The following is a 16889-nucleotide window of genomic DNA, read 5'->3' on the forward strand; positions in this document are numbered from 1 at the left end:
ACTAACCTGGAAAAATACATAAATAACTACAAATAAATCACTGCTAAACATTCTCAACTCCTGATTGGGAATGTAAGGGTTATTACACAATGCCCATCCACCCACAGGCACAGCACACTAATGAACAGTAAATTAATTAAAAATGACAAGTATATCAAATGAAACTGGTTTCCAGAATCGACCACGACTTGTGATTCAGGACGGGCCCATTACAGTTAGCCCTCTGGTGTCTGCCTGTGGCTGGCAGCCTGGACTAGTGATGGGCTTAAGGCAGCAGTTAAAAAGCAGAGAGTGCAAGCCTCCATGTGCGAAGCTTTTTCATTGCAGGGCTTGTCTACGTGACCTTGTCTGTGAGGACCAATCGCCTGTGGGCAGATCTAACCATTGATTGTCTGTGGGGGAGGAAGAGGGGAACAAAGGGGGTCCAATCACACTGTAAGGGCCAATCACCTATCAACCTCACAAATGGACAGATCTAACCCTCGATTGGCAGGTGAGCTGCCTTCCAACTAGGTGCCAGCCGGAGAGGCCATGTGACCCCCTGCAATCAATATCCCGACCTGGTTGCAGATGGAGGGGTCACGACATGACCCTCCTCAATCCACACAGGAGCCGGGTACCTGAGAGGACAGTCAGGGACTCATCCAATGGTCTACCATTGGCTGGCAGTGGATGCCAGGACCTGGAAGGCCCCTCCCCATGTTCTCCACACTGGCATCACTAGCGGAGTCTGGACCGCACCGGGTGACACCATCAGAGGGGGGTGACAGCAAAATGACGGGCTATAAATTTTTTGTGCAACAAAATACATTTTCTGTTAGCCCAGTACACCTACGAGGCTAAAACCTGATGCTCATTTACTTTTTTGAACCTTCTAACGGGCTCCGGTCAGAGCCGTCGTTATTCCCCAATGACAGCGACACTTCGAATCGTGTCGTTTCGCCTGCCTGCGCCACCAGCTCGCGCTGTTGTTTCCGTCGCTTCTGGTGTTTTTATAGTCGCTGCTTTTGTCAAATGTTCTGGTGTTTGGCAACAATATTGTGGCCATTGGTATTTGTAAATACATTGAAGCCATGCGTATTGTAATTTAAAGGTGTAATTTTAATTTTGCAAGTTGTTCATCTCACTACATTCATTGACCTGTAGAAATTATGATTTACCAGTAACATTAGGTCAAAAAACATTACTAATAATTTGTATGGTCTAGTACAAGAGGAGGTCCATGAGGTGGGGGGTGGGGGGGGTGTTGGGTGACACTATGAGTTATTGCACTGGGTGACACCAACTCCCTGACGCCACTGGTTCACCCACCAGCTCATGGACAGAGGGCAGAGTAACTGGGGGAGGGATTTGGGAGAGAGAGGCAGAATGGGCTGGCAATAACCTTTGTTCCCCTCTCCCTGCCCCACAGACGGACACCCTGTCGGAGGTGAACGAGGACCTAGGACAGGAGGAGATTGTTCAGCAATGCATGCGCAACATGGCCTGGCTGGAGAAGCTCTTTGACTCCTTCTGTGAGCTCCTCACACAGGTGCAGCAGCAGTGCGCGTGACACGGTGCGGCGTCACTTGACACGGGCACAGCGGCAGCGTCACATGACACGGGTGCAGCAGCGCGCGACACGGGTGCAGTGCGCGTGACACCGACCACGGCCCAGACCGTTCTCCCCTCTCGCGCACTCTGTCATTTTCTTCCCTCGTTCCCACCTTCCACCCTGCGCTGCTGCCCCCTCTGGTGGAGGGGGCGGAACGCAGCCTGCTGCTCGCCAGGGGGGGGAGGGTGGGGGGAGGGGTGAATGTTCATGGTGTCGGGCCAGTTGTGGCCGGATTTCTTTTGTTGTCCATTTGCTGTGTGGTGACTTCAGCGAGCCAGTATTCATTCACTTAGGAATGTTTAGCAGCTTAATGCTTGTTTTTATCTCTCTGAGAAAGCCCTGTGGTCAAGGATGGTCACTCAGTCCTGAACAGCCCCCTTGGGTGTTCGAGGGGAGGGTGGAATTCAAGCCTCCTTGCTCAGTGGCCAAGGCCCCTCCATACCCTCGAATGTGTCCTCCCACAAGCCTTGCCCACCCACCTGACATGCTAATCCTTACTTCACCCACTAGGATTCTTTGCCTCTTCCCTCTTCCGTCCCCTCCACTTCCAACTCCCATTTTCTCTCCCCTCATCTCCTTTCACCCCATTTCTGCCCAGAGTCTGAGCTGAGAGTCCTTTCTTCCCCTGGGAAGGGTTGGGGGAGGGGTGTGGGTAACTCGTGCCCTCATCTGCAGTCAAAAGGATTTGCCTCTTAACCTGGAGGTGTCTAAAAAAGCCACCACTGAAACCAAGGGCAGCAAAGCCTATGTGGAGGCGTCAGTCCATTGCTACCCACCTTCCACGCCTTTCAAAGAGGACCCAAGTGTGTGTCCTCTCTCCCATTCGTTTGACTGTTCGTTCCTTGCTGTTGCCAAGTTTCCTGAGGGCCTCTGGTGTTGGGGAAGTAGGTTTTGGTTCAAGATTGACGATGGGGTCTCTGAAGGGGGACAAGGTTTGAGCCGGATTGGAGTGACCTATACCTGATGCCACTCTTGAGATGATGCCTCGCAAGGGTTTCAGGGGTTCTCAGACACTCTTTCTGCTGCCCATCCCCATCTCCCCTTCCTCCGCCTTCCCTCTCCCCTCCGCCTTCCCTCTCCCCTCCGCCTTCCCTCTCCCCTCTGCCTACCCTCTCCCCTCCGCCTACCCTCTCCCCTCCGCCTACCCTCTCCCCTCCGCCTTCCCTCTCCCCTCCGCCTTCCCTCTCCCCTCCGCCTTCCCTCTCCCCTCCGCCTTCCCTCTCCCCTCCGCCTTCCCTCTCCCCTCCGCCTTCCCTCTCCCCTCCGCCTTCCCTCTCCCCTCCGCCTTCCCTCTCCCCTCCGCCTTCCCTCTCCCCTCCGCCTTCCCTCTCCCCTCTGCCTTCCCTCTCCCCTCCGCCTTCCCTCTCCCCTCCGCCTTCCCTCTCCCCTCCGCCTTCCCTCTCCCCTCCGCCTTCCCTCTCCCCTCCGCCTTCCCTCTCCCCTCCGCCTTCCCTCTCCCCTCCGCCTTCCCTCTCCCCTCCGCCTTCCCTCTCCCCTCCGCCTTCCCTCACCCCTCCGCCTTCCCTCACCCCTCCGCCTTCCCTCACCCCTCCGCCTTCCCTCACCCCTCCGCCTTCCCTCACCCCTCCGCCTTCCCTCTCCCCTCCGCCTTCCCTCACCCCTCCGCCTTCCCTCACCCCTCCGCCTTCCCTCACCCCTCCGCCTTCCCTCACCCCTCCGCCTTCCCTCACCCCTCCGCCTTCCCTCACCCCTCCGCCTTCCCTCACCCCTCCGCCTTCCCTCTCCCCTCCGCCTTCCCTCTCCCCTCCGCCTTCCCTCTCCCCTCCGCCTTCCCTCTCCCCTCCGCCTTCCCTCTCCCCTCCGCCTTCCCTCTCCCCTCCGCCTTCCCTCTCCCCTCCGCCTTCCCTCTCCCCACCTTCCCTCTCCCCTCCGCCTTCCCTCTCCCCTCCGCCTTCCCTCTCCCCTCCGCCTTCCCTCTCCCCTCCGCCTTCCCTCTCCCCTCCGCCTTCCCTCTCCCCTCCGCCTTCCCTCTCCCCTCCGCCTTCCCTCTCCCCTCCGCCTTCCCTCTCCCCTCCGCCTTCCCTCTCCCCCCCGCCTTCCCTCTCCCCCCCCGCCTTCCCTCTCCCCCCCGCCTTCCCTCTCCCCCCCGCCTTCCCTCTCCCCCCCGCCTTCCCTCTCCCCCCCGCCTTCCCTCTCCCCCCCGCCTTCCCTCTCCCCCCGCCTTCCCTCTCCCCCCGCCTTCCCTCTCCCCCCCGCCTTCCCTCTCCCCCCCGCCTTCCCTCTCCCCCCCGCCTTCCCTCTCCCCCCCGCCTTCCCTCTCCCCCCCGCCTTCCCTCTCCCCCCCGCCTTCCCTCTCCCCCCCGCCTTCCCTCTCCCCCCCGCCTTCCCTCTCCCCCGCCTTCCCTCTCCCCCCCGCCTTCCCTCTCCCCCCGCCTTCCCTCTCCCCCCCGCCTTCCCTCTCCCCCCCGCCTTCCCTCTCCCCCCCGCCTTCCCTCTCCCCCCCGCCTTCCCTCTCCCCCCCGCCTTCCCTCTCCCCCCCGCCTTCCCTCTCCCCCCCGCCTTCCCTCTCCCCCCCGCCTTCCCTCTCCCCCCCGCCTTCCCTCTCCCCCCCGCCTTCCCTCTCCCCCGCCTTCCCTCTCCCCCCCGCCTTCCCTCTCCCCCCGCCTTCCCTCTCCCCCCGCCTTCCCTCTCCCCCCGCCTTCCCTCTCCCCCCGCCTTCCCTCTCCCCCCCGCCTTCCCTCTCCCCTCCACCCCCCCGGGTTAGCCTTCCCCATTACTAGCTCTCACTGCCTTCCCTCTTCCCATCCTGATCCCTGAGACCTCAACTCTCCTAATCCCAAGTTATCAAGTGACCAAGTTATCGGTGGTGCTTGGGTGTAATCGGGTAACAGTTCAAGTAAGGTTTCAGTTACTGAGATAACCACCTCACCTGTCACGGATTACAGAAGTCCCACACTGGGCACTTGGGGCAGCTACTGCCCCTGTTCCTCCTCCCAGAAAGCAGGTTGAACTGGGGTTCCTGGGGATGGCGAGAGGTCCCTCAAGCTCTGAATCCCGCGAGAGGTCTGAACTTGTCGCAAGCCGCTCTGATCCTCCTGCTACGCTGTGATGTCACTGCCAACAGTCTGGGAGAGCATTGTAGATAAGTTCTGCTGCCTGAGGACAGTGAAAATTTCCCCAATGGCCTTGAGCTTCATCAGCTTGGGAACTGGAAATGTATATTTCGGTGAACTTGAGAGGGTACAGGGCAGATTGTTGGGTTAACTATCTCCCTAGTGTCCTACCACTGGTCAGTAATTGCTGGGCTAAAGTGACAAAGCCCAGTTGGATGTAGGGTATGAGGTTCGATCGGTCGCCGGATTTGGTTTTTTCCATGGATCTAAGCTGGGAACTCTCAGCCTTTCGCCTCTTACCACATTTCCCAGAAGGTTAAAACCTCTGTGTTTCAGTTGATGAAATAAGAGTTGATAATAAGGTTAGAATGATCCTGCAAAGCAGACTCAGGTGGACTGGAGCACCTTTGCACTGTCTATCAACGTTGAGTAACTTGGAACGCACTGCATTTGGCTGCCAAAGTAGAGAAGAACCGACTGGACGCTGCCAGTGGCGGCAGACTTCAGGAAGTTGGATGCAGATGGAAATGGTTGCTGGCCCGGCGTAATGTGACTGGATATTGCAATTGGCTGTCAGTCTTGAGAAGTGACCAATCAGACAACACCGTCTGAAGATCGGTTCCCATTGGAAATGCATCCTGAACTTGACGACACCAACCTTGTCCTCTCTCTTTCCCTCCCCCCCCCCCACTAAATCTAACCCCTTGCCCACCTCCAACGAAGTTCCAAAAAAAATGATTGAACAGCCCAAAATTAGGGGTGGTTGCATTAGGGGAAGGGGCATTTGACCAGTCACTGTTGGATGTGCTGTGGGGGATCCGGGGCTGGTCGGGAGAGGGGAGGGAGATTACCCCCAGAGCAAGACCTCTTTCAGAAGAGGCTCTATGCTTTTTTTAAAAAAAATTTTTCGAGGGTCTGGTCGAGCAATGCTGCGTCATATTTTAGACCTATTTTTTTTCTTTCAGATTTTAATCAAAGATTTCCACTCCCATCTTTTTGTCCTTTTAACAAAAGAATTAACTATTTTAAAAAATGCAAAAAAAACCCCACCAATTTAATGCTGGCTGAATATAATTTAATCGTTTTATGTTATTTAAAAAAAAATTATCTGACCGATTCTGTGTCTCCCTTCCAGCAAAATGTAAGTTTTACAAAAAAAAACATTTAGGATCTGCTCTTTCTTGGATGCTCACCTGTCGTAACGGTTTTTAAACAAAGTGGCTACTTGCCACATCTCCAGTGTGTATATATATATTGTACAGAGCAAATGTCCATGTACCATATTATATTTGAGAGAGCTAACCGATACTTAACAGAGAAAGTAAACACACACACAGAAGGTTGCTTAGTTGTGATGTTCAGTCTGACTGGACCTTATTAGTACTTGGTTTATATAATATGTTCTGAGACCTGTCAAGTGTCCGATTTTATTCAAAACAAAAAGGCAGGTTATGACAAAATGGAGCGATTATGCCCCAGGGCAGATGAGATCTCTTTGAGACGGGAGAGATGGCTTTCCGTGTGATAGAATTTCTCTAATCCCTGACTGCTTTCCTTCCTCCCCACCACACCCTTCCCGTGTACAGAACGCATCCCTGCTGGGATGAGAAAAGGTTAAACATAATACTGCCCCCCCCCTCCAGGCCGTGCCTCCTGCTTGAACCAGCGTGCGTGTGTGTGTACGTGTGCTTGCACGCGTGAAGTGCATGTTTGTGTCGTGTGTGTGTGTGTCTATTTGGGACAGTGTGAGAGAGAATCCAGCAGGGGCAGGATTGCGTGGAGATGCTTAATACGGTCAAATATCATCCAGACTTGATGGCTTTGTGTTTGGTGTGATGCTCTCCGGGCTTATGCCCAAAGCTAGGGTGTAGGGATAGGATTCAGCCAGTACATCCATCTTATCATCCTTGTGACAAATAAACTAATTGTCAAAGCGCCAATTTCTGAGTAGAACATGGTCATGATAACTTAACCCTGTTGACCATTACATCAGGAATTTAAACTGAGGCCCCACCTACTCTCTTAGGTCCTATGGCGCTATATCAATGGTGGGCGCTGGTCGACAATCATTTCCCCAGCCAGCCGGAGCAAACCATCTGACCTCTGTCTCAGCACTGGCAGGGTTCCGATCAGCTCCAGGTTACTCCCGTTCACAAGGTGGCTGAGAGTGCTTCATGATGTAATCAAAGGAGATGGGGGAGTCTCGATTATAAATGCACGGTTGTCCTTGAAGGAGATCATTTTTGACGTGGCCTGTCAAGGTCAGCAGGGTGTATAAGACCTGATCCCACTCCTGGGAGCCCAGCCATCCCACAAGAGGTTTGGCTTTAAAAAAAAAAATCCTTGGAGCTTCTCTGCCCAACTGAAGCGTTTCACCGAATGTGCATAAAAAATAATGGTAATCACCAACAAATCCGAGAAGAATTTATGTAGGGTGGAAATGTCTTCCTTGGAAGTGTGCTGATCGGGTGACCTGTTGGTTGTTAAGTGCCGGGATTCCCAGAGGAACCCCCTACACACACACACACACACACACACACACACACACACACACACACACACACACACACACACACACACACACACACACACACACACACACACACACACACACACACACCCCGACGAGCCCCAACTCTCTAACCAATGAATTGTTAAAGAAGGCTCTGCTTCTCCTAAATCCTAGTCGTCTCCAGGAGAATTGAGTTTAGAAGAGAGAAAAAAAATCTGAAAATACCCAGCATGTCAGGCAGTGTCTCGGGGCGATTGGTGGGGGGGTGGGTGGAAAGAGAGAGAGAGACAAACAACTAACGTTTCATGTCAGGACTGGGATGGGTTACATTGATGCGTCTTCATTGCCAACAGTCACCATCTCTGATTGATGCCCAGAGGTGTAGCTTGATGGGGTGAAGGGGCTTTGGCTTCCCCGGGGCATATTTTTTTCCAAAAGAGTGCCTCCCCCGCCCCTGGGTTCAATGACACCGAAAAATCAGTGCCACCCCCCCACCCCCATTCAACGACTGGTGTGTGTCATGGGGGCTTTTTTTAATGTGCTCGCTCCCCCAACATTAGAACCTGGCTATGTCCCCTTGTGATGCCCATTGGTTTGTTCCAAGCTCTTCGTCTCCTTCTCTGAGTGGGGGGGGCGGGGGGGGTGGGAAGGATGTGTTATGTGAAGGAAAACAAGTTCGACAGGTCCAGAGAACAGCGAGTTTGAACACAGGCTGATCTTAACGGTGATCTTTATTTCACAGGCCTGGGGAAGTCGCAACGGGGATAATAGTGTAATCGCATTGGATGCAACAGCTACCTGATACTTGCAACTTCCCGTGGACACATGGCTTTACACTCAGGGAATGCGATACAGTATCCGCCATCCCTTGATACAGTGCAGGCCTGGCTCTTTGCTAAATTAAACTAGGCTTACAAAAGCAGTGATCTCTACATTTACAACACTACAGCTCCCAACGCTACATCAGGCCACACCTTACCAATGTTCCTCCAGCATCGTCCACGGATCGCAATCTGGAGTGGATCCAGGGGGAATTAAAAAGGAGGGTGGGCCACGCGCGTTGGGCTTTGGCTGAAGAGTCCGGCCCAGCTGCGAGTTAGGTGGTCAGGTGCGTGCTAACCGGTGGGCAGACCCTGAACCTGATTGGCAGGTGAGGAGACCCCCTGACAATGTACCCGCCTTAGGGTACACACGTGGTCCTCCACAACTCTTCAATCGAGAGGGAATTTGTTGCCCGTCCAGCCCCTGAGATTCCAGCCTAACTGACCGGGAGAAAGAGATCGTGCTGCTGGGGTATGATTTGATTAATTTGACCAAAAAAAAAACAGGTGGAAGTCGACTCTCAATAATTTATTTCCCTCTGCTTAAAGCCATCTCAAAGTAGTCAGTCCCAAACCTCTCACTGAACCGGAGTCCATGCGACAGGTCGCTTCACTATCATTGGTCTATCTTGGGCCCTGAACTGGGGTCTGGAGGTAGTATTTCCTGGAGCTCACCATTGCGATCGGTTCTTCCAACTACCAGGCAATTTCCACCCCTCCCTACCCCCCATTTCCAATTTGATGTTAATTTATTAAAAAAGAGATAGATTGGCGTTTTTCTTTAATGCCCTGATGGTTGCGTGACTGGTGGGTGCGAGATGGATCCAGGAGGATTTGGCAAAGGGGAGGAGTTGCCGGTGGAGATTTGGGGGGGGGGAGGGAAGAAACGCGTCCCCAAGCTTTTCCCTGTTGGGGCCAGGTGCCCCCCCCCCCCCCCCCGCTCCCGAGACCAAGCTCGAGGGCATCCATTTTGTCGGGGCTGAGGCTTGTGATTTGGGAATGGGATTGGGCACACTGAACCATTTTGTCGTAAGCTGCCTTCGGAGATGCAATGTTTTCATCTCTCGCACTCTCTCTCTCTATGTAATAGTAATACTTATTATCAACTTTTTTTAATGATGTGTTCTAACTGTACAATGTTATGGCCTGAAAGGTATTGTTACCGTTTTTGATTTGTGTTCTTGTATTGATGTTACATATATTATATATTTTTAATTGTTTAACAATGTCCTGCAAATGTTTTTTCTTTTCCTATTTCTCCCTCTCCCCATCCACCCCTTCCCTTGCAAAATGTACAACTTGCATTGTATACTGTGTCCACAGAATGAAAAAAAAACACATTCTTCCTCTGTATTTTGTTTTTTTCTAAAAAAAAGTAGTTTAACCTCTTTCATGTTTTAAATGCCGAATAATTCCTGTGCTGCCTACTGTATATTTTTTTCACACTTTTTTTGATCGTACATCTCTCAGCAGAGGCTTCTGGGTCGGAGGCTGCATTGCCTGGCTGGGGGCAGTGGGGAGGGGCACTGATGGAGGACGATTGTGGTTGGCTGTGCAGTGTTGATTTTGGCCTTGGGGGAAGGGGAGGAGTGGGGATGGGGCAGGTTCTAAAGCAGAGGCTTTCAAGCATTTTTTTCTTCCCACTCACATCCCACTGTAAGTATTCCCTCTGCCATCAGTACTCTGTGATAAGTAAGGGATGGCTTAAGGTGGGAAGAAAAAGGTTGAATCGCACTGGTTTAATTGTACTTCATTGACTCGTTATGTGGCCAGTTTCACAACTCCAAACGATGACAATTTTTATCAAGCAAAATATTTCAGTCACAATCTGTTCTAGAGCAGTGATTCTCAACCTTCACATCCCACCTGAAGCCATTCCTTACTAATTAAACACAGAGCCCCGCTGGCACAGGAATTACTTAAAGGGGTGTGTGAGGGGAAAGAAAAAGGTTGGAAACTGCTGCTCTAAAGGGTTAAATCGTGGGCTATCAGAAGAGCAGAAAGTCCTTTGTATAGTTGCTAAGTTGCCAAGTTAATATCCAGAGACCTGGACTGTTGGTCATGGAATATAAATTCCAATCCCAACGCAGCAGCTTTGCATTAATCCCAGATTTATTTAATTATCTGAATTTAAGAAGCTGGTCTTAGTAATAAGCATGTAAGTATTGAACTGTCTTTAAAAACCTATCGACCTGAAGCAGTAGAACGCAGGAGCAGCCCTTACACCCATTGTATCGCTGCTAACCCATCCACCTCCCGACATTTTTCCACCCCTTGGCGAAGGGCTCAAGGCCGAAACGCCGGTCCTGTAGTTTTACCTTTGCTACATAAAGGGCACTGTTTGACCTGCTGAGTTTCTCCAGCGTTGAGTTTTGACTTCAACCACGGGGTCTGCAGACTTGTGTGTTTTATTTAGTCCCATCTACTGCCTCTTGGCCTGTTAAAGTAAAAACACATGGAAATGCTGGAGGAACTTGGCTGGTCTTTTCAGCATCTGGATCAGCGGTTCACAACCTTGTTCTTTCCACTCACACCCCACTTTCAGTAATCCCTGTGCCATCGGGGCTCTGTGATTAGTGAGGGATGGCTTAAGGTGGGATGCGAATGGGAAGGGAAGGTTGAGAATCACTGCTCTAGACCCAATTGTTACTGAAATATTTTTGCTTGAGAAAAATTGTCATTGGCCCGTTTCCTTTGGAGTTCTGAAACCATGCACACAACGAGTCAATTAGGGACGATTAAACCAGTGGTTGTCAACCTTTTTCTTCCCACCCTCAACCCACCTTAAACAATCCCTTACGAATCACAGAGCACCGATGGCATAAGGATTACTTAAAGTGGGATGTGAGAGGTAAGAAAAAGGTTGAGAACCACTAGTGTACAGGAAACAGATATTTGACATTTCGATCCTGAGCCCTTCTTCATTGTCTCCTATAGACGCTGAAAAGACCAGCCGAGCTCCTCCAGCATTTCGGTGTGTTTACTGCAGTCACAGCATCTGCAGACTTTTGTGTTTCACGGTCGTCCTCTATTTCCTACCTATCTAAATGCCGCATCAATATCTGCTTCTATCACCTGCCCCAGTTAGCTTGTTCTAGCTGTTATAAAAAAAAATCTTGGCTTGTACATCTCCTTTAAACTTTTTCCACACTCTCCCTAGACCTGTGCTCTCCAGTATTTGACATATCCACTCTGGTGGGGGCCGGGGTGGGGAGAGGGGAGGAGTCAAAGGCACAACGGTTACCCTAGTGGTTAACATGATGCTATTACAGTGCCAGTGACCCAGGTTGGAATCTGGTGTCATCTGTAAAAAGTTTGTATATTCTCCCCAAATGGAAGATGAGGTGTTGTTCCTCCAATTTGCAGGTGGTCTCAATCTGGCAGTGCATGAAACCATGGAGGGAGATGAGAGCAAAGGAATGGGATGGGGAATTGAAATGGGTGCCCATTTGTTCACCAATCAAATGGTTCTACCCCATTCAATGACTGTGGTGCTCTCCATGCCGGTGTGGAGCTGGAGGGTTTATATCACCCTCCAGGCTCGGGTCTACATCCACAACAGTGGCCTCGGAAGGACACAATGTCTTTCACTGAGACCCCAATTTCTCGTGTGCTTTCCTTTGGCAAGAAAAATAAAAGAGCTGAATATTATTTAAAGGGTGAAGAACTACAGCATGCTGTTGTGTAGAGGGACTTGGGAGTGCTTGTGCATGAATCGCAAAAAGTTAGGTTGCAGGTGCAGCAGGTTATTAAGAAGGCAAATGGAATGTTGGCCTTCATCGCTAGAGGAATTGAATTCAGGAGTAGGGAGGTAATGTTGCAAATGTATAAGGTACTGGTGAGACCGCAGCTGGAGGACTGTGTCCAGTTCTGGTCTCCATATTTGAGGAAGGATATACTGGCTTTGGAGACGGGCCAGAGGAGGTTTACTAGGTTGATCCCTGGGATGAAGGGGTTGACTTATGATGAAAGATTAAATAGTCTAGGATTGTATTCGCTCGAGTTCAGAAGAATGAGAGGAGATCTTATAGAAACATATAGGATTATGAAGGGTCTGGATAGGATAGATGTAGGAAGGTTTTTTGAGCTGGCCGGGGAAACTAAAATGAGAGGACACAGTCTCAAGATTCGGGGGAGTAGATTTAGGACAAAGATGAGGAAAAATAGTTTTTCCCAGAGAGTAGTGAATGTTTGGAATTCTCTGACCAGGGAAGTGGTTGAGGCTGCTTCATTAAACATATTTAAAATTCGGTTAGATAAATTTTTACATGATAGAGGAATTAGGGGATATGGGGAGAAGGCAGGTAAGTGGAGTTAGGTCATAAATTAGATCAGCCATGATCGTATTGAATGGCGGAGCAGGCTCGATGGGCCATTTTTGGCCTACTCCTGTTCCTACTTCCAATGTTCCTATGACTCAAGCAGCCGGACAGGGGTTGGGTCTGTGAAGATGGTCAAGGGCTTGATGATACAGCACTCCCCTCCCCGCTCTGAAATTGATGATTAAAAAAACTCCAATCCTTCCTCAAACTCTACAGATTATCCCGATTTTAGCCAAATAAAACTCCAAAAATGCTGTACTGTATCGGGTCAAGAAGTGTCTTCGACCTGAAATGCTAATCCGATTTCTCCTTCAGCAGACGATGCGCAGCCCGGTGAGTGGTTTCAGCATTTTCTGTTATTATTACTACAGCGGTTGTAGATTTTCTAAATGGATTCGAAGAATCAGAAGCAGACTGCCCCATTTGTAATCTCTTGATGGAGAAGAAGCATTCGGCGATGGTGGAATTTACGGTGGCGATTAACCCGACATTCAGAATCTCTGTTGGAGTTAAGTGGAGCACGTGGAGAAAAACCAATCCAGTCACGGGAGAATGTACGAATTACAAGTGGCAGTGTCAAAGGTCAAAAAGGACCCCGTGAATTTGAGACAAAACCCGGGAATTTGAGACAACAGCTCAACTGTGCTCAAATAAACCATCTACTTAATGGCTCCTCCCGCCATCACAGGAATCAGTGAGAAGTAAGTGTTTGTTTAACTAAGACCCCAAATTGCACACAAACCTCCAGATCATTCTGCACGCCTGTAGGAACAGACATGTTGCATGACAAACCTCTTAGAATGAAAGCCAACATTACCATTTAAAAATCCACACGTGATAGAAACCTGATGTAAAAGCAGAGAAGGCTAGAAATAGCAAGTCAGACAACCAATGTGAATGGTCACCTAACTACAGGAAAGAAGAAGACTGAACGAGTGCAGGGAAGATTTATTAGGATGTTGCCAAGACTTCAGGAACTGAGCTACAGGGAAAGGTTAAACAAGTTAGGACTTTCAAAATCAGAATTATTGTCGTGAAATTCGATGTTCTGCAGCAGCGGCAGAGGAGGAGGATTCATATCGCAACCATCTTACAACAATAATATATTAAAAAAGTTAAAATAATAGTTCATGAAGAGTAACGCAGTGTCTTTGGTTCGTTGATCATTCAGGAATCTGATTGCAGCGGGGAAGCTGTCCCTGTGTTGCTGAGTGCTAATCTTTAGGCTCCTGTACCTTTTCCCCGATGGTAGCGGAGTGACAAGGGCAAAGCCTGGGTAGTGGGGGTCTTTGAGGATAGAGGCTGCTTTTTTAAGTGAGGTCTGGTGCCTGACAAATAATAAGTTATGCAACCAAGATGAAGAAGGAATATAATCAGGAAACAGAGCAGTTGGAAAGGGAAATAATAAACATAGAAAAAAAATTAGCAATAAAGGAAGATACAACCAAAAGAAGAGAATTGGCGGATAAAAAAATAAAATATGAAACATTACAAACATATAAGGTGGAGAAGAATATAATGAAGACAAAACAGAAATATTATGAACTAGGGGAAAAAACACACAAAATCCTAGCATGGCAGCTTAAGACAGAGCAAACTAAGAAAATGGTATTGGCAACAAGGAAAAAAGACAAACAAATTACATATAATCCAAAAGAAATTAAGGAAAACTTCAGAGAATTCTATGAACAATTATACCGAACCGAAAACGAAGGGAAAGAAGGGAAAATAGATGAATTTTTGACTAAAATTGAACTACCAAAACTACAAATAGAGGAACAAAATAAATTAACAGAACCATTTGGAACAGTAGAAATACAAGAGATAATAAAAAATTTACCAAATAATAAGACACCAGGAGAGGATGGACTCCCAATAGAATTCTACAAAACATTTAAAGACCTAATAATACCGCCCCTCCTGGATGTAATCAACCAGATTGATGAGACACAAAACTTACCAGATTCATGTAAAACAGCAATAATTACAGTGATACTAAAACAAGGGAAAGATCCACTCTCACCAGCGTCATATAGACCAATATCTTTGCTAAACACAGATTATAAGATAATAGCTAAACTATTAGCGAACAGATTAGCAGAACAGGTACCGAAAATGGTAAATTTAGACCAAACTGGATTTATCAAAAAAAGACGCACAACAGACAATATTTGTAAATTTATTAACTTAATTCATGCAGTAGAAGGAAATAAAGCACCGGCAGTAGCAGTTGCTTTAGACGCAGAGAAGGCCTTCGACAGAGTAGAATGGAATTACTTGTTCAAAGTATTGCAAAAATTCAGTTTACCGGAGAAGTATATTAATTGGATTAAAGCATTATATAAGGGACCGTTAGCGAAAGTGACAGTAAATGGACATGTATCAAAGCAATTTAACTTAAGCAGGTCAACGCGGCAGGGATGCCCACTATCACCATTATTGTTTGCGCTAGCTATAGAACCACTAGCAGAATCGATAAGAAGAGATAATAATATAAAAGGAATAAAAATAAAAGACAGGGAATATAAAATCAGTCTGTTTGCGGATGATGTGATAGTGTACTTAACAGAACCAGAACTATCAATAAAAGAACTATATAAGAAATTGAAGGAATATGGAGAAGTGTCGGGATACAAGATAAACGTAAATAAAAGTGAAGCAATGCCTATGAATAACGCGGATTTCTCAAAATTTAAGGAGGAATCCCCATTCAGATGGCAAACGCAGGCAATAAGATACCTAGGTGTGCAAATAAACAAAAATCTAGGCCAATTATATAAACTCAATTACAATCCACTAATGAAAAAATTACAGGACGATTTAGAGCATTGGAAAGAGCTACCACTAACACTGATAGGAAGGATAAACTGTATTAAAATGAACATTTTTCCAAGGATACTATACTTATTTCAGGCATTGCCAATACAACTGACAGAAAAATTCTTCAAAGAGTTAAAGAAAATAATAAGGAGATTTTTATGGAGAGGGGGGAAACCGAGGATAGCACTAGACAAATTAACAGAATGGTATAAACAAGGAGGCTTACAATTGCCAAACTTCAAAAATTATTATAGAGCCGCACAATTAAGGTACCTATCAGATTTTTATCAAACAAGGGAAAAACCAGACTGGACGAGACTAGAATTAGATAAAATAGGGGAAAAGATACCTGAACACATATTATATAAATGGGACGAAAAATTGGTACAACATAGAACTTCTCCAGTATTACACCATCTCCTCAATATATGGAAGAAGATTCATGTAGAAAGAAATAAAATAAATTACCAAATACCAAAACTAATATTGACGCAAAATAAGCTACTCCCTTTTACAATAGACAACCTTGCCTTTAGAAAATGGGAAAAAAAAGGGATTAAAAGAATAGAAAATTGTTTTTCAGGAAGTAGATTCTTATCCTTTGAACAAATGAGAGATAAGTACAATATAACGGGAGATACAGCGCTGGCATATTACCAACTGAGATCCTACTTGAAAGATAAATTAGGAAGCAACTTGAGTTTACCAGAGGGAAGTAACCTTGAATATGTGATTACAGATACAATGTTAATCAAAAGATTTATAAAAAATATGTATATTAAACTGCAAGAAAAGGAAAATGAGGAAACAAATGGTAAAACTAAACAAAAATGGGAACAAGATTTAAATATAAAGATAAAAAAGGAAACATGGGAGAAGTTATGCTCTGGAACGATGAGAAATACAATAAATACGAGGCTGCGTATGATACAATATAATTGGTTACACAGACTATACATTACACCGCAAAAGTTAAATAAATGGGACCCAACAGTATCTGATAGATGTTTTCGATGTAAAAAAGAAAGGGGAACAACAATTCATGCAATCTGGACATGTGAGAGAGTAGAAAAATTTTGGGATGATCTCAATCAGATATTAAATAAAATAACAGAAAACAATATACCAAAGAATCCAGAGATCTTTCTCCTAAGTAACATAAAAAATAAAGAATTTGGAATTGACTTGGAGGATGCACAAAAAAGATTTGTTAAGATAGCCCTAGCTGTAGCAAAAAAATGTATTATGTCAACCTGGAAATTGGAAGATAATTTGAAAATACAACAATGGTATATAGAAATGAATAAATGTATTCCATTAGAAAAAATAACATATAGTTTAAGAAATAATATTGAAATATTCGAACAAGTATGGGAGCCTTACATTAAATACAATAGCGAAAACCTACCGGGAACAAACATTACCTAAGTTGATGGAAGGAGAAGAGAAGAAAAGAATGGACTCAGTAGAATTTCTGGTGTATTTTTGTTGAATGACAACATTGTCTAACTGAATTAATGCAACCTAGATTGTATAACTAAAATGGATGAGAGGGGGGGGGGGATGGGGGGGTGGCTTGGGAGGAGGGAGGGGGGAGGGAGAAAAAGTCACTGTAAATGTGTGGAAAAGAAAAAGTGTATATCATGGCTATTGTGATTTATGGTGTGAAAAATAAAAAATTTAAAAAAAAAAAAAAAAAAAGGTCTGGTGCCTGTGATGTCGCAGACCGAGTTAACAACCCTCAAG

The 16889-nt window shown here is 47.3% G+C and overlaps 1 protein-coding gene across 3 annotated transcripts in view; it reads left to right on the forward strand.

Annotated features, from left to right (window-relative positions):
* Positions 1-9417, forward strand: part of LOC138748341 (proline-rich protein 12-like) — a 66562-nt gene extending 57145 nt beyond the window's left edge. For all 3 annotated transcript variants that reach the window (XM_069908359.1, XM_069908360.1, XM_069908361.1), the window contains exons 16-17: positions 1412-1531; positions 7923-9417. In XM_069908359.1, the coding sequence (XP_069764460.1) occupies positions 1412-1531; positions 7923-7982 (180 nt within the window). In that variant the 3' untranslated portion in view covers positions 7983-9417. The remainder of the gene's footprint in view (positions 1-1411; positions 1532-7922) is intronic.
* The last annotated feature ends 7472 nt before the right edge of the window (positions 9418-16889 follow it).

This window comes from Narcine bancroftii, chromosome 13 (assembly GCF_036971445.1).
Source record: "Narcine bancroftii isolate sNarBan1 chromosome 13, sNarBan1.hap1, whole genome shotgun sequence".
NCBI classification, from domain to species: domain Eukaryota; kingdom Metazoa; phylum Chordata; class Chondrichthyes; order Torpediniformes; family Narcinidae; genus Narcine; species Narcine bancroftii.